The sequence below is a fragment of the Enhydra lutris genome, unplaced genomic scaffold (assembly GCF_002288905.1).
Source record: "Enhydra lutris kenyoni isolate GAN:26980312 unplaced genomic scaffold, ASM228890v2 scaffoldscaffold56, whole genome shotgun sequence".
NCBI lineage: Eukaryota > Metazoa > Chordata > Mammalia > Carnivora > Mustelidae > Enhydra > Enhydra lutris.
Window position 1 is genome coordinate 2,695,497 of NW_019154140.1, and position 19,150 is coordinate 2,714,646.

The 19,150-nt window shown below is 37.0% G+C and overlaps 1 protein-coding gene across 1 annotated transcript in view; it reads right to left on the reverse strand.

The window, feature by feature from the left end:
* The window catches only part of LOC111157931 (ADAM metallopeptidase with thrombospondin type 1 motif 20), a 181,166-nt gene that overhangs the window by 145,051 nt on the left and 16,965 nt on the right, over window positions 1–19,150 (reverse strand). Inside the window, exon 4 of the mRNA XM_022519672.1 lies at window positions 3,635–3,894. Coding sequence (XP_022375380.1) covers window positions 3,635–3,894 — 260 coding nt within the window. The remainder of the gene's footprint in view (window positions 1–3,634; window positions 3,895–19,150) is intronic.

Consider the following 19,150-nt stretch of genomic DNA (forward strand, 5'->3'; position numbering starts at 1 on the left):
GGATCAACAAAATTGATAAACCTCTAGCCAGACTCATCACAAAGAGGACTCAAAGTCACAAATCTCACAAATGAAAGAAATACCAACACCACAGAAATACTAACAGTTGTAAGAGATTATAAAAAATTATATACCAACAAATTGGATAACTTAAATGAATTCCTAAAAACATATAATCTACCAAAACTGAAGCAGGAATAGAAACTTTGAACAGAATGATTCCCAGCAATGAAATTGAATCGGTAATCAAAAAACTCCCAGTGGGGTGCCTGGGTGGCTCAGCAGGTTAAAGCCTCTGTCTTCAGCTCAGGTCATGATCCCAGGGTCCTGGGATCGAGCCCCGCATTGGGCTCTCTGCTCAGTGGAGAACCTGCTTCCCCCTCTCTCTCTGCCTGCCTCTCTGCCTACTTGTGATCTCTGTCAAATAAATAAACTAAAAAATCTTAAAAAAAACAAAACAAAAAAAAAAAAAAAAAACCCTCCCAATAAACAAAAGTTCAGGACTAGAAGTCTTCATGGGTGAATTCCAAATATTTAGAGTTTATACCTATTCTCCTCAAACTATTCCGAAAATCAAAGAGGAAGGAAAACTTGCAAATTCACTCTATGAGGTTAGTATCATCCTGATATCAAAACCAGATAAAGATACCACACAAAAAGAGAACTACAGACGAGTATCTCTGATGAACATAGATGCAAAAATCCTCAACAAAATACTAGTAAACGTAATCCAACAACAACAACAAAAATCATTCACCACAATCAAACAGGATTTACTCCCTGGATACAAGGGTGGTTCAATATTCGCAAATCAATCAATGTGATACACCATATTAATAAGGATAAAAACTATATGATCGCTTGAATACATCCAGAAAAACTTTTGACAAAGTAAAACATAATTCATGATAACAAAAAACAAACAAAACAAACAAACAAACAAAACACCCTAATAAAGTAGGTTTAGAGAAAACACACCTCAACATAAATAAAGGCCTTATATGAAAAATCCACAGCTGGGACACCTGGGTGGTTCATTTGGTTAAGCATCTCACTTCAGCTCAGGTCATGATCTCAGGGTCCTGGGATCAAGCCCGATGTTGGACTCCCCACTCAGTGGGAAGTCTACTTATCTCTCTCCCTCTGCCCCTCCCCATGCTTGTGTGCTCTCTCTCAAATAAATAAATAAAATCTTAAAAAATAAAAAGAAAAAGAAAACCCACAGCCAAAATCATACTCAATGGGAAAAACAGAACTTTTCCTCTAAGATCAGGAACATGACAAGGGTATCACACTTTCATTACCTTTATTCAACGTAGTACTGGAAATCCTAGCCACAGCGATTAGACAACAAACAAAATAATAGGCATCCAAATTGTTAAGAAGTAAAACTTTCACTACTCGCAGATGTGGTGATACTATACACAGAAAATGCTAAAGACTCCAAAATACTACTAGAACTGAAAAATGAATTCAGTAAAGTCACAGGATACAAAAATCAATGTACAGAAATCTGTTCCATTTTTATATACCAGTAATGAAGCAGCAGAAAGAGAAAGAAAAGAATCCCATTTACAAGTGTTCTAAAAACAAAATATCTAGGAAGCTTAACCAAAGAGGTGAAAAGCTTATACTCTAAAAACTATAAAACACTGATGAAAAAAGTTCAAGAAGACCCAAAGAAATGCAAGGCATTCCATGCTCATGGGTTGGAAGAACATTGTTAAAATGTCAATACTACTCAAAAAAATCTATGCATTTCATACAATCCCTATCAAAATACCAATGGCATTTTTCACAGAGCTAGAACAAGCAATCCTAAAATTATATGGAACCACAAAAGAATAACCAAAGCATCTTAAAAAGAAAAGCAAAGTTAAAGACATCACAATATCAGACTTTAGGTTATATTACAAACTTGTAGTAATTAAAGCATAAAAATAGACATGTAAATCAACTAAACAGAAAACCCAGAAATACATCCACAACTATATGGTCAATTAATCTTCAACAAAGCAGGAAAGAATAACCAATTGGAATTTCTCCCATTTTTCCCAATGGGGAAAAAAAAAGTCTCTACAACAAATGGTGTTGGGAAAACTCGAGGACTACATGCAAAAGAATGAAACTGGATCACTTTCTCACACCATGCACAAAAATAAACCCAAAATGGATTAAAGACCTCAGTGTGAGACCTGAAACCATAAAAACCCTAGAAGAGAAAACAGACAGCATTTCTCTGGCATCAGCCATAGCAACAGGTTTTGTTTTTTTTTTTTTTTTAAGAGCTATCTCCTAAAACAAGGAAAATAAAAGCAAAAATATACTATACACACACACACACACACACACACACTCACACTCTAAAAAAAAATACAAAGCTTCTAAAAAAAAATTACAAAGCTTCTGCATAGCAAAGGAAACAACAAAATTAAAAAGCAACCTATGGAATGGGAGAAGATATCTGCAAATGGCATATCCAGTATAAAGAACTGATACAACTCAATACCCTAAAAACAAATAATCCAATTTAAAAATTGGCAGAATATATGAAAAGTATTTCTCAAAAGACATCCAGATGGCCAACACATGAAAAGATGCTCAACACTACTCCTCATCAGGGAAATGCAAATCAAAACAACAAGGCGATATCACCTCATACCTGTCAGAATGGCCAAACTCAAAAACACAAGAAACAAGCATTGGTGAGGATGTGGAGAAAAAGGAAACCTCTTGCACTGTTCGTGGGAAGGCACACTGGTGTAGCCACTGTAAAAAATAGTGTGGAGGCTCCTCAAAAAGTTAATAGAACTACCCTACAATGCAGTAATTACATTACTGGGTATTTATCCAAAAATAGAAAAAAAAAAGTAATTTAAAGGGATACATGCACCCCTGCTTACTGAAGCATTATTTACAATAGCCTGATTATAGAAGCAGCCCAAGAATCCACAGATAAATGGATAAAAAAGAGGCAGTATATATACATATAAAAATGGAAAATTACTCAGCCATAAAAAATGAAACCTTGCCATTTGCAACAACATGGATGGAGCTAGAGAGTATAATGCTAAGCAAAATAAGTCAGAGAAAGACAGGTATCATATGATCTCACTCACATGTTGAATTTAACAAAACAAACAAGCAAAGGAAAAAAAAAGAAAAACCAGGAAACAGACCCTTAACAGTAGAAAACTGACAGTTACCAGAGGGGGAGGTGGAGGAAACAGGTGATGGGGATCAAAGAGTACATTTATCACAATGAACACTGAACAATGTATAAAATGGTTGAATCACTACACTTTTCAACCTGAAACTAATATAACATTATATTAACTATGCTAGAATTAAAAACTTAAAAAATAAAGTATCATTTGCCTCAATTTCTGATTTGGCAAATGCAACAGGAACAAAATAGCATCCCCTTCCTTCTACGCAGAAATAAGAGGGTTTCAAAATCCGATTCAAGGGGCAAAAGATCAGTGCTACCAGGATCTTCCCTTTACCAAGGGATAGAGAGCATTCATGCGATAAAGAATAATTCAAGTATTTTCAGTAAGTGTTTTCAGAGATTTTCAATAAATGTGAAGAAAACGTTAAACATCTTAGAAAGTTTAAGGACAGGTTGACTTACAATTGACATCAGAGTTAGTACATAGTGCTGCAGGTTCTGTCCGTGATGATGAACCATTTTGGCATCAGCTGTAACCATGACTTCCACGTATCTTGGATAGGATAAGAAGCGTTTTTTCCTGGAATGTAATGGACTTCTTTCATCTTCCAAGGATTTATTTTTTGAAGGGTGCCCGAGAGCCATTTCCTTCTTTACATTAAGATCTTCGTTCATGTTGCTGTTGTTGTGAAGGGGTAAAGTGGTCTGCTTTATTTGACTTTCTAGGGGGAAAAGAGAATATAATGCAGAGCCATTCAATTAGATGGGACTAAAAATATTGCACAAAAATTTAATACATACACATCCGCTTCCAATGTGAAACACAAGGATAAAAAAAAAGTGTTATGCAGCAGTATCATGAGGATTACTATGCCTAGTAGTAAAATGTTCATTTTCATAGATTGCCCTAAGAAAAACCAAACTCTAAGTCTTTTTTAAGTTTTTTCTATTTATTTATTTGACAGACAGAGATCACAAGTCGGCAGAGAGGCAGGCAGAGAGAGAGGGGGAAGCAGGCTTCCTGCTAAGCAGAGAGCCCGATGTGGGGTTCAATCCCAAGACCCTGACATCATGACCTCAGCTGAAGGCAGAGGCTTAACCCACTGAGCCACCCAGGTGCCCTAAGTCTTTTTCTTTTAAACAGCTGTGGCTGGTCAAGTCCATTTATTAACCACTGTGTTCATAAAAAAAAATCAAGGAGTTCCCATTTTTTTTTAGTAGGTAAATTAGGCACTCAAGCCAATGGCATTTCAACCCATTACAAAGTAATCACATTTTGAAGACAATATGGAGAAGCTTTTGTTAGACTTAAGTGAATATCACCATAGACAGAAAAATCAAACCATAGAACAATGGTGGTTTTTTGAATCCAGAAAGTTAGATGTAGATATAAATTTTATAATACTTGATTATATAAAATACCCAATAACATGTTTAAATACAGCATTCAAATTATTCAACATTAGAGATTATTACAGAGGCGATATTTAAGTCCTATGCATTTATAGAAACTAATTATTTGTGCTATTAGAAAAAAAATTATAAGCAGCATAGTTGCTCATCCTATGTCCTTCTCCATTTTTTCTCTACTCCTTTTTCTCTTTTTTTCAGACAACTGTTTTGTGGAAGTATTTTCAATGGAAGAGTACACCAAAGAATCAGTTAAGAAAAAAATCAAAGACCCTGGAAACTACTCAGACTTAGTTGTACTATAAAGATTAGACAAATATAAAACTATTACAAAAATAATTTCCTTTTAAGTAAGCAGCGACCATATGCTTGTAAGAAACAAGAGCATTGTTTCCACAGATTCCCAAACCCTCCTACCTTTTAATATTACTGTGTGCTTAGGTTTTAAAATTCACCTCAGTGGGAAATTCTGAATTTGGCAAACTGAGTGTATGGCCCTAAAATTTTGTCCTAAAATCTTTCTCCTGGGGTGAATCCACCACTAAAATATCCATGACCACTTAATAGATCTTGGAAAAGAGCTCAGACATAATTTATATATTATAAATTATATATATTGTATAATTATATACATACATATGTATATAATTATGTACTATATATATGTTGTATAATTATATACAAGTCTCAGAGTTATTAGAAAGAACATAAATATACGGATTTGTTCATCTATTTCACATAAACATTGATGCATACTCTAAACCAGGAAACATTTAGAAACTGAAGAGCCAATAGAACATCATAAAGGTTACACTGTGGTAGGAAGACACAACAAGTACACATATTTAAGGATAAATTTCAGAATAATTTTAAGTGCTTTGAATTAACAATTCAACCTAGAGTCAAAAAACCAAGATGCCCTTCAACGGACGAATGGATAAGGAAGATGTGGTCCATATACACTATGGAGTATTATGCCTCCATCAGAAAGGATGAATACCCAACTTTTGTAGCAACATGGACGGGACTGGAAGAGATTATGCTGAGTGAAATAAGTCAAGCAGAGAGAGTCAATTATCATATGGTTTCACTTATTTGTGGAGCATAACAAATAGCATGGAGGACAAGGGGAGAAGGAGAGGAGAAGGGAGTTGAGGGAAATTGGAAGAGGAGTGAACAATGAGAGACTATGGACTCTGAAAAACAATCTGAGGGTTTTGAAGGGGCAGGAGGTGGGAGGTTGGGGGAACCAGGTGAGGGGTATTGGGGAGGGCATGTATTGCATGGAGCACTGGGTGTGGTACAAAAACAATGAATACTGTTACGCTGGAAAAAAAAAAAAAAAAAAATATATATATATATATATATACTTACCATTCAAAAAAAAAAACAGCATCTACAAATTTTACAGGCTAAAACACTCATCTCATTACATTTTGATATTCATAATCAAGCAGTGAAACAAATGATAAAATGACCTTTCCAAATATCCAAATGGGTATTATTCAAAGCTCATTTGCCAATTACGTCATCTTTATGAAATGCTTATTTTTATTTATGTTCCAAGTCAAATGCTAAAATGATGTGCATCCTTTATTAATAGCAAGTGTATTAGGACCCAAAAATAATTTAAAGCAAACCATACCCATCAAATAAGGAACATCATGCAATGGATTATTTGCCCACTAGAACATAAAGTATTTAACTATATCTGTAAATATAACACTTTTTTTTTTTCACAGTATAGTGTATTGTAGAATACATGGAAATTGTTAAAAATAATCCCTAACATAAACTACTAAAAAATTTACTGTTAAATGTAAACTAGAAATGTAACTAGAAACTCATAATTCTACATAAACACCCTACTGGCACTTTGTATTCAAATTCTATAAAATAATTCATTTTCTTTTCCTATTCCTAGGTTTGCTCTATTAATATGAGTAATAACTTCCTAATATGCACAACTCATGCTAAACCAAGCCCTTCCATTGAGTTCTTCCTGTGCTTGTACCCTTTGTACCTGGTCACCAAGCTTTGCCATTTCTCCTTCAAAATTTTCCTTGTTTTGTTCCTACTGTCAACAGGGTCCATGTCTCTAAACTCTTCCGGGTCCTTCACACCTTAAAATATTAGAATCATGAATGCAAAAATAAAGTCTCCAAAAATGGCCCCACCAGCTTCAATCCCTGTCCCACCCCCTTTATCCTTCATTCACATCTAAAAAATTCATTTTCAGGAGCATCCTATTTATCTCAAATTACCACTGATCCACACTGACCATAAGTCCAAGCCCTTCCTCACAGCCCGCCACTAAACAATGTTGTTTAGCACTACCGGCAAGCTATAAACTCTTTAAACACTAAGAACACTATAGGGCAATAGGTTATGCCTTGTGTAAGTGCTCAACAAATGCTCATGGAGAAAAAAAAAATTTTTTTAGGAAAAAGGATGGAAAAAAATTGGGGAAGAAAGGGAAGAAAGGAACACACTGAGAGGCAAAAGGTTTGTGAGGCCAGAAATTCAAGGGTATGATTAACTCTAATTGTGATGTACAATAGCAGCAATTCGAAGATGGAGAGATTGCTTTTGATTTGCCTGAGAGCAAGTGAAATATTCACTCTGGTCTCTACAGAGCTTAGAACTGATACTAATGCTCTGTATTTGACCACATGAACAAATGTTCTACTTCTCCAATAGCATGTAACTGTTTTGAAAATGAGCATAAAAATCCAATGAGGCTTATTCTGGATTATCTGCATTTAAACCACTTGTTCAATGGCCAACCAGGTTCCCAGCTCAAATAATTCTGTGTGCCCTAAATAGTGATCATAGCAGATATTGTGAAATCTAACTTATTTCCTCAGGATTTAAACTTTTCTGGATTATATGTCTTATTGTGCCATGCTATGGAGTTTTGTTATTAATCCAACTACGAACAGTAATAAACCTAATAAGCACTAATAAGAAGTAATTTACCATGTACCAGATACTGGTACACTTCACATAAGTTATCCCCTTTATTATTAATTCTGTAAGGTAGGTACTATTAGTATCCTCATTTTGTATGTGAAGAAAGGGGAACACAGGAAGGTTAAAGTCAACTGTCCAGGTAACAGGTAATAAAATATAATTCTGAAACATTTTTTAAAACATTAGTTTTCAATACAAAGACTCATGAAAATCTATAGTCTCCATGATTTGTCAATTTTAGAAATCACCACCACCCTTATAGAATTACAGCACATAACTTATAAAGTATTTTATAAAGTTAATTCAAAGAGGTTCCCCAGTTAATTAGAACCCCACCTACTAGTAACAAATGTGCAGATTATGGACTTGCCCATGACCAGCCGAAACTTGAAACATAAAAGTATCATTACATCACTAGGCCTCACTGCATCCCTGAATCAGTTTCTATTACAGTGCATTTTTAAAACAGACATGTGACACAGGTTACACACAATTTCAGTAGCCACCAATCAAGTGGCATAACAAAGAAATGAATTCAGATTTCCTCAATATCAATTATTACATTAGAGCTCCAGATCACATGTCTCTTCAAAAGGTCATATGTGGTAATACGTGCAGAATGCTAAGAATTTAGTAACCAGGGTCATAATGGAAAATGCTGTCTCCTACAGAACTAAAAGAGGAACTAACTAGTCATATTCATGAAAATATGGGGTCTAGTCCTTCTTGAATTACAGAATCAGAGCTGAGTCAAAATTTGAATATAGTCATTCAGCTCTACCGTGCATAGACCTGGGACAGATCCAGTACTGTCCTTTCACTCTAGAGGCTCTGAAAGAAAAAAAGAACACTGGAAACCCCCAAATTACTCCCTATTAATCCTACACCCAGCAAGAAATTCTAGTTCCTTCTGCTATGTGGGCTGACAGGACAAAGAGCACACAAGTCAAGCATTAGAGTAAATACCTTTTCTTCACCTACAGTCTCAAGAAGCCACCCCATGAGTTCACTCCAAAGATGTAGAAGACAGTTTCCCTAACAAGCTGAATCAGGAGCTGAAAACAGGCACACATTCATTCCTAAATTCCAAACCTTTAGGATTATTTTTCTTGGAAAGGAACAGGCACCAGTGGTCTGAGTTTTTGGCATCTCAATCTTTACACTCGAATGGTATAGAAAAACTGTATAACCCTTTGCATTTTATGAGTGCTTTGTCTACAACTTCAAATCCTGTCCTTTATCAGAAATTCTAAGCCAAGTGGGACTAAGATAAATAAGCCAAATGACACAAGTATAAGAATACAGAGGGACAATTATGCACATGCCAATATGATCTTCCAAACTCCTACCCTATGGCTTCTTGAAGGGATATTTGAGAATCATAGAAGTTAAATTTATACCCTAGCATCTGAAGATGCAAATAAAATAAAACGTTTCATTCCTTAAAGAAAAATCACTTATTCAGAACTCATGTTGAATACTGATCTCTAGTGTGTTTTTTTGCAAGTGTGGCTGAAGTTAGAATATAGCACAACACTAATAAGACTGACAAGAGTACAGAATTCTACCTTATTAATCTTATCTTCCTGCCTTCAGATGAACCTTCATAGCAATCCAATTCTAACCCATATCCACTTACCATGTTTTGTTTTGTTTTTTTTTCTGAAAGAGAAGGTAAAGAGGAAGAGGGAGAAAGAATCCCAAGTAGGCTCCACACCCAACATGGAGCCCAATGTGGGGCTTAACCTCATGACCCTGAGGTCATGACCTGAGCTGAAATCAAGAGTCAGACGCTTAACTGACTGAGCCACCTAGCCACTCCATCACTTACCATGATTTAACACATAACCTATTAACTGTTGTCCAAACTTTAGAGGAATTACTCTGGAACTACAAGATTTTCCACATTATTGGACAGTCGGCCTTGTGCCTGTGGAATCACTCCAAAAATTCACTGAGGTCATTTTAAGTACTATTCTAATACCTCCCAAAATGCAGTTAAAGTGGGCATTTGCAAATATTATAACCTCTATTTGCTCTACCACAATTCAAGTGTTGGTATAATACTATTTTTCTACACTAGTACTAACTTGTTCAAAATATTTGAGTATTTCCTACTAGTTTGTCTTGAAATTTTTTATAATAAAGTTATAACTCATAAAAATCTAAAAGGTAATCTAACTTTATACTTTAACTCATTCTTGCCAAATGCTACTCTGGCCATTTTAATTTATTCTTCCTAGATCTGTCCTTCCTGAAATAGCTTTTGACTAAAAATAGAATTCTCATGTGAAATAGTCTTTTAATCTTTGATATTTGCTTAACAGTTTCTTTTTTTTTTAAGATTTTTTATTTATTTATTTGTCAGAGAGAGAGGGAGAGAGAGCAAGCACAGGCAGACAGAATGGCAGGCAGAGGCAGAGGGAGAAGCAGGCTCCCCGACGAGCAAGGAGCCTGATGTGGGACTCGATCCCAGGACGCTGGGATCATGACCTGAGCCGAAGGCAGCTGCTTAACCAACTGAGCCACCCAGGCGTCCCTGCTTAAGAGTTTTTAAAAAGAAAATACTAATGGTATTTTTCAAAGTAATTTTAACATTAAAAAACTTAGGTCTAATTAGAGCCAGTCACTGAAAAGTATTAAAAATTAAAACTCTGAAATCATAATAGTACTTAATATCTGTATTACGGAATTAACTTTTATTCATATTGCTTTTGTCAGCTTTTACTAAGTCTGTTAATTTTCATTGGTTTGGGGGACATCAAATTTTGAAGTCACTGATAAACTGAATTCTGATTTTCAAATAGGTATTTATTTCATGGTACATCTCAGAATTTAATCAATCACTGCATTTTAAAAAGAAGGTTTTTTTGTCATTCTTAACATCAGGATGTTAATCTAACATCTAGGTACATTTATATATATGCAAAAAAAGTTGTAGACTGCAGACTAACAGGTCACCATGAGAGAGTTTTATCCCGTCAGTTTTCTGGCTCTCTTCCAAGAAAGAAAAGTCCAAGAAAGCAGCCTTCTTGGGGTAGGTCCAAAGGTCTGGATATTCTCCACATGAAACAGTGTATCTGTCGCCTGACCTGGCAATGGGCCCAAATCTTACTCCAGCAGTAATGATCTTCACAAAGAGTAGAACACAGGCGGGGACTGGCCAAGAGCATGGACCATGCTTGTGCAGTTCCCCTGCATTTGTACTCATTGTGAGAGCAGCCCAATCTCATGTCTGCAGGTCTTTAAATAGGGCAGCAATACTGAATCAGATTCTAATTGCAAATAATTAAAGTCTTTACTTCCTTTTCATGAGGAATTATCACATGGGTAAGCAGTAGAGAGCCAAAGATTAAAATGTACTTCACTAAGCATTTGCAATTAAATTGTGTTTGGTAGACCAAAGGAAAACTGTAAAACGAGCTATATGGTTGATTAGTAATCTAAAACTATAGATAGAAAAATTTACATTTATTGCTCTCCACAAGTCTATTGAGTTATTTTCACTTTAGTCAGTACATCTGTAATATTAAGTGAACAAAACAAAAATGATGACATCCTTATATAGCTCACATACCATGGTCCATCATTTTAATCATTCCCTTCAATAGTCCATCATCTTGCTTTCAGCGCAAGGGAAAAATTACAAACCAAAATGACCCATGAACACACATACAAAAATTCTAAAGAAATTACCAAACCCAGTATGATAAAAACAAACTGCCATATCTAGTCAACTTTGTTCAAGAAATTCTAGCCAGTACAAGAAAAGATTGAAAGATTGGAAAGAAATAGCTGTCTACATGATTATTCACGTACAAACCCAAATCATCAACAGATAAGCTATTAGAATACATGATCAAGGTTGCTGAATATTAAAAACAAAAATTGCCTGCATTTTTATGTAGAAAAATGAATTTTTAAAAATTATACCAATTAAAATTAAAAATCTCACCCAATACTCACTGACAAAAAGACACACAACAGGGGTGCCTGGGTGGCTCAGTGGGTTAAAGCCTCTGCCTTCAGCTCAGGTCATGATCCCAGGGTCCTGGGATCGAGCCCCGCACCGGGCTCTCCGCTCGGTGGGGAGCCTGCTTCCCCTCCTCTCTCTGTGTGCCTCTCTGCCTACTTGTGATCTCTATCAAATAAATAAATAAACAACTTTAAAAAAAAAAAAAGACACACAACACCACTATAAAGATGTATAAACTATTATGTGGGAAATAGAGGATATACCATTTGGATGGGTTAGAAGACACACTATAAAGATATCCCTTCACCAAACCGATCTCTTGATCAATAAAATCCAAAATTCTTTTTCCTTTCGCAGAAACCAACAACCTGATTCTAAAATTTATATGTAAATACAAAGGGTAAATAACCAAGACAGTCTTGACCACGTTAAGCGCTGCTTCCACCACATTTGAGAACTTAAGAGTTTGTTTTAAATATACTATGGTTGTAGCACAATGAATAGACCAACAGAAGTCCAAGATAATGTCTGCATATAGGGATACTTTTTTGAAAAATTTGATACATTTTTAAAGTTCCTATGAAGTATCTGTTAACTTTAACAAAATAAAGTTTTATTTACTATTGCTTTTCAAAGTTTTTTTTTTAAGTCCACTATTTTGGGATTTTGACAAAAGTAATAAATTAAAAATTGACAGATTGAGCTCTTATTTTCAGATAGGTCTTTTTATTTAATGCTATATCCCGAAGTTTATCATAGGACTTTTTTAATGAAGGTTTTCACAACAGGAGTAGTTCCCACCAAAGGCAGCCTAAAAATAATTCATCTAAGTCTCTTTATAATACTTAATTCATGCCAAGATTCTTGAATCCGTTTCAATTAGCACATTTGAGGTCACCAATCATCTCTACTTTGCAAAATTCAATAATCAGTTCCAAATCTTCATATTCTTTAAATTCCTACCATTTAGCCAATTAACCTGTCCTACCTTTTTGAGAAGTCTTCACATGGTTTTGGGGCACACATTCCTGTCCTCTTACTATCTTCCTGGCCTCTTCTCTTAAATTTTCCTAGTTTAATACTCTCCTCCCAAGTGCTGAACATTGGCTTGCCCCAAAGTTCAGTTCTTGGACTCTCTCCTCTGTATTCTAGTCTATTCCCTATGTGCTTTCATCTAGCCTTAGAATATAGGACACTCTGAATTCCTGTTTTTTCAAGTCCAGACCCCCTTACCAACCTTCTAATTTACCTGTCCTTGTCTCCTTCTGGACATCTAATTGATAGCTCAAACCCAAAATATCCAAAAACCAAACAAAAACTCAAGATATTCCTTCCTAAACCTGTAGTTCCCACAGCCTTCCCCATTCTCAGTAAATGAAAACTCTATCCTTCCATTTGTTCAGGCAAAATTAAAAAAAAGAAAGAAAGAAAGAAAGAGAAAGAAAGAAAGAAAAAGCCAAAACACTACTTAATCTGACCACTCTTACTTTCAACACTCACCCCCGACCCCAGTTGTCAGCTTGACCATCAAAACGTACACTGCATGTGGCTACTTCTAACTTTATGGCTACACTCTACATCCAAGACCTCATCATTGCTCAGCATGACTACTGCAGTATCCTAACCCTCACTGCCTTTCCCTTGTTCTCCTGGTCTTGTTTCCATTTACCATCTGCGTGATCCTTTAAAATGTAGGCTAATCCAATCCCTCTCCTGTTCAAAACCTTTCCAGTTAGAACAAAATCCTTGTTATGATTTATAATGTCCTATGTGTTGGGGTGGATTCACCATGAACCAAAAACAGCTTAAACTTCTGGTCTCTTGCTTTAGAAAATCCCTTTCCAGGGCCTTGAAAAGAATCCTAGAGATTTTGCATTCCTAATTTTTCATAAAGCGCCCCCCCCCCATCTGTTTAGTCTTCAGGCCCCACAGCGTGGATCCACCCATTAACTACTCAGTCTAGCCTCCCACTACCACTGTGACTTCATCCCCTACCACCTCCCTCCCTCCCATACTTGTACAGACTGGTTGTGGAACATGTTAAACAGGCCCCAGCACCTTTGTAGCTTCCGTGAAGGAGATACTCAATAAATATTTTACAAATGAAGGAACAAATGAATAAACAAATCCATGTTGGGGCAAGGTTGAGGTCTCAGCCTCCAGAGTTATTAATGCAGAACGAGAAAAGAATCTCCCCTTTGCTTTTTTCTTCACGTATGCACGTGGAACCGAGAAAACCTGCACATGTCTTACCACTGCACTCCTCTTGCTTTCCTTCTTCTCCCAGCCCACCAGGAGATGGGAAACAAAGGATAGACTGTTGACCCTACACCATCAATTTTCTTCCCAGCTGAATGCTATGAACTGGGGGCTCCAGGACTAGTAGAGGATATACTAATGAGAATTCAGAAATTTCTATCTGCTGTTGCAAGATCAGATTTTGAAAACCATAACCTGAATATTACCCTTGGCCTTCCGGTTTGTGTTGTCCCCATCCCCCAAATAAAATGCTGAGGAATGTGTGTCCCAAAAAGCCCAGGGAATAATCCCAATTTGCTAGAATAGACACACAATTACTGGATACAGCAGTAGAAAAGTGAGTTAACGTAAAACTCTAAACAGTTTCACACTGTTACTGGTCCTTTCACATAGCCTGTATGTTAGTTACTAATATCTCGGTCCGCCATCCATTCCACTTCTCAGCACAAATGAAGTTTAGTTGTTGATCTACTAATGTCAAGATTATCCTTCATTCTGACTTCCCATGTTTCAGGTATCTCCTTTGGTAGTGCTCAAAGTAGCTCAATTTTCCTAACAATAATCGCAACTATTTACCTGTTGGTGCACATTCTTGTTTTCTCTACCCAGCATCTATCTATTCCTCTAACAGTCCCCAGTTTCAGTGTGGGTATCTAATCCTGCCCCTTCCCCCTACTCAGCCTGTGATTCCAGTGGCATCGTCCTGACCCCACAAGTAGGGTGGGTCTGGCTGATTTCAGCTCTGCTACCAGTAACAGCAAACAGTCCAGGCCAAGTCAGGTCAAGCAAAGTAACCAGACCCTATGCCAGGACCTTAGTTTTAAATACTGGGGTCAAAGGACTTCCAGTATTCACTGGATAGCTGTGTTTAAAGCCCAAATCCCTTAACAAGACTTACAGATACCTTCATTAGCTTGTTCCTCCTTCCCCTCGCTGCAGGGTGTCATCTTGCCATCTCCTGATATCCCACACTTGACTACTTTTAGCTCCCTAAGTGGTTCAAGCACTGTCTCCTCTCCAGGCATTTGCACATTCTGTTCCTTCCAACTGGAACACTTTTCACCCTCTCCCTTTCTCCTGACCAACTCCTGCTCACTTCTGGGCCTCGGATAAGAAGGTATTTTTTCAAGTAAGCCTCCTCTGACTTCCCCATCTGAATTACATCGTCGTATGAGGCCTCACATCATCTTCTGAATGAACCTCGTCTTACACACCTGACTGAGCAGAAAGGTTATTTGGGTACTAGTAATTCTTCATCTGTTTGTGTAGCAGTTATTACATACATAATGTATTAGTTGCTGTGAAGAATGTAAAAAGTGGAATAAAATGCCACCTTTTACTTTGAGGAACAAACAAAATCTTTAAAAAGGTGGGACAGCAGGGGTATTTAACAATTTTAAGAACAATGCAAGACAGTGTTAATTACACGCAGAACAATAGAGCCCCTAAATTGTGAGATATTCCATAGCTCGAGATTCCAGAGACCACATTCTTAATCTTACAAAATTATAAGCAGGTACATAACCACAAGAAGATAATTAAGATGCTAATTATAAAACAACTTAATAGCAATTTTCAATAAAGCAAGAGTCTAAGAATGTACTATTAAAGACCTAAAAATGAATGACTCCAATCACATTTTTAATCACATTTTTATTTGTATAAATGAAGAACATCCTAAGTATTTAAATCAACTATTTAGACTAAAGCAGGGGGTTTTTAGTTTTTTGTTTTTTTTTATAAATTTGATATGGTATGGAAGGAAAAGATTAAGGAAAATTGGCTGAAGACTAACTGATGAAATATGAAACAAGCCAAAGGACATACAAGGTGGTAGATCACTAAAAGGCAAGCACTGCCAGGAGGGTAAGTGGAAATGGATCCAGTTCAAGCAGGGGAGGCTTACATTGCTGTAAAGGGAAAACTCACAGGAACTTTACCTACCAAGTTGCACTTTACCAAGTTGGCTAGAAACCTTACCTAGGAATTTCAAAAATAGGAAGTACACTAACCTAAAGCCAAGATGGAAAAGTTCTTCATGGAGGTAGAACAGACAAACAAATGCACAGTATATTTCAAAGGGTTAATAGTCTCAGTCCCTCCTCAGCAAATCTGATAATCAGATGAACCAGAATAGGTTACAGGAGTAAAAACAAAATGAAAACAAACTAAAGAAACTCTTAACCTCAGGAAACTGAGGGTTGCTGGAGGAGAGGAGGATGGGAGGGACGGGGTGGCTGGGTGATGGACATTGGGGAGGGTATGTGCTACGGTGAGTGCTGTGAAGTATATAAGACTGATGATTCACAGACCTGGACCCCTGAAACAAATAATACACTATATGCTAATTAAAACCAAATTTTTTTAATAAAAAAAAAAACTAAAACCATCAACAAATGAGAAGCTCTTATTTTACAAACCATGGAAGGGAATAAAATTCTAACTGATTTTAAGTACTTTGACACAATTATATTCAAGACACTGGCAGATCTTAGTCTCCAATTAAGGGTCAGAAATTAGGATAGCTTCCTCTTTCCTTAAGATTCATAACCATTTCCTATTCATTTCCAAGCACAGAGAAATCAAGGGAAAAAATCTTGCCTTCAAAACAGACAATGAATCATTTCTACACAATTTTTCTAGTTTAATGATGTAGTATAAATAATTCTTGAATAAAGAAAAGATTTAGAAAAAGTTTTTCTTAAGCTTTTATTGATTTGACAGAGAGAGACACAGAGAGAGAGAGGGAACACAAGCAGGGGGGTGGGAGATGAAGAAGGTGGCTTCCAGCCGAGCAGGGAGCCTGATGCAGGGCTCAATCCCAGGACCCTGGGATCATGACCTGAGCCCAAGGTAGATGCTTAATGACTGAGCCACCCAGGTGCCCCTAGAAAAACTTTATTCTTAAGAGCAGACAGGTAGGGCACCTGGGTGGCTCAGTGGATTAAGCCGCTGCCTTCAGCTCAGGTCATGATCTTGGGGTCCTGGGATCAAGTCCCACATAGGGTTTTCTGCTCAGCAGGGAGTGTGCTTCCTGCTCTTTCTCTCTCTCTCTCTGCCTACTTGTGATCTGTCAAATAAATAAATAAAATCTTAAAAAAAAAAAAAAGCAGACAGTAAGTTCTTCCTAGAGAGAACTATTGTTACTACATCTAACATGTAAAGGATTCAAGTTACTTTCAATGTTCAATTTTCAAAATGAACCTAATTCTGGTTCCTAACATACTGATTTCCTTCCTCCTTTACCCATTACACACAATTTACCCGATGTAGGAATTAACCACCTCATTAGAAATACTGAATAATAAAAGATTTCAGGCAAAACAGAACTTCAGAGCTCTGAGACAGCACCACAGACTAACATAAAATAAGTATCATAAATGGCAGATCAATTCTTCTCTTTGGAATACACTACTACATGTAAACTTTGTTACATAGGCAGAGCATGCAACTGGCAAAATAGGTCCACTAATAAGAACCCTATGTGCGTGGAACAATAGTCACACCACTAGTAGGTTTTCCCCCTCAGAGAAAACATCTGTAAGAATGATTGTAGCTCAGAGTTACTTTGAGGATAAGAGGACCATGAAAAGCATTTTTCATAATCTGTATTAGGCTGCTGTATTGCAGAAGATTCACAATTATCAAAACTTTAATGGGTCAAATTTCACAATCCAGGATTTTTCTTTGGGGACAAAACTTGAGAACATTACTAATAAGACTAAAGAATAACTACTTAAGAAAATATTCTAAGATGTACAAAAGTTAACAGAGCAAAAGGGAGATGTGAATAGCTGAGGCAGATAATTTATTATCCCAATATACTACTTCTCTAGATAATAAGACTTTAAAAGTAATACTTGCAGGGTACCTGGGTGGCTCAGTGGGTTAAAGCCTCTGCTTTCGGCTCAGGTCATGGTCTCAGGGTCCTGGGATCGAGCCCTGAATCGGGCTCTCTGCTCAGCGGGGAACCTGCTTCCTCTCTCCCTCTCTCTCTCTCTGCCTGCCTCTCTGCCTACTTGTGATCTCTGTGTAAATAAATAAATCTTTAAAAAAAATTTTTTTTAAACTAACACTTGCTAGGTTTCCATTATAGCAGGTGTTTCAATTTAAATAAATTTGGACCTTTCCACCACCAAAAAAAAGGCTTCTTTGGTGGGGATGGGTACAGATGGAGAGGGAGGTGGAAGAGAGTGGAGGCTTCAAGATTTAGATGTACTGAATCCAAGTGCCACCGAGACACCCAACAAAACAGGAAGAATGGACAACTATAGGCCCGAGATTTAATCTTAACAAGCTGGAGTTAACATTTAAAGGGTGTATCCTTTAATTAGGGAAGTAGAAAAAAAAAATCATGAAGACTATTAAAAATGGTCTAAGATGGTGGCAACAAAAAGCACTTCTAAAAATTACTTAACTTAGAAGATGGGAGAGTAGTAACCAGCAGGAAGAGACGTGGGAAGAAAGAAGCCAAGGTAGAAGCAAATTGGGTCAGAGAAGCCAAAGGTATAGGACAAATACATGAAGAGTCGATCAATAGGGGTGCCTGGGTGGCTTAGTCAGTTGAGTGTCTGACTCTAGATTTTAGCTCACATCATGATCTCAGGGTTATAAGACTGAGACCCACATCAGGCTCCCTGCTCAGGGGGAAACCTGCTTGAGAGTCTCTCCCTCTGCCCCTCCCCCCACTTAGTACTCTCTCAAATCTAAAAAAGTCAATCAATAGTGAGAAATAGCCCCTAAAAATGCATTAATGGTGTGATTATTGCTTTTGCCAAGTAGGTCATAAGTCATCTTTGAGAGTAGTTTTAGTAAAGGGTGGGCAGAAGCGTGAGTTCTCTGTAGTTATTTATGGATTTAGAAGCTTCAGCTGACTCTTAAAAACACCATTAACAAGTTTATTAGCTCAAAATATTGGCCATGGTCAGAGACCTTGGAAAGTTAAGATTTTATAAACAGGTATAGCTAAGCAGCCAAATGCAGCTCTTGTATTTCTTCCCCATCCCCACCCCCCACACAAAAATCTTAGATTTTCAAATTATAAAAATACAAAAGATCTGGTAATACTGGTCCCACATTCCCTGTGCATCTTTTGCCAGAATATGCCTCTGTGTCCTGGTGTCTACCTCAGTGTCCTCATGACACCTCACTTTACTCATGTCCTATAACTGCCTGGTCCCTACAGCTGTGAGCTACTGAAGTTAGAAACCTAGCACCTGACCTTTACCGAAACAGTAAATTAACCATTTACTACCTACCCTAGGTTAAGACCCAGAAGGTAAGGTCTCAAAGCCAGAAGAACGCTTTCCCTGACTCCCAGCTTCCCAAGTCAACTGCAGCCCCCAAAGACATCCATATTC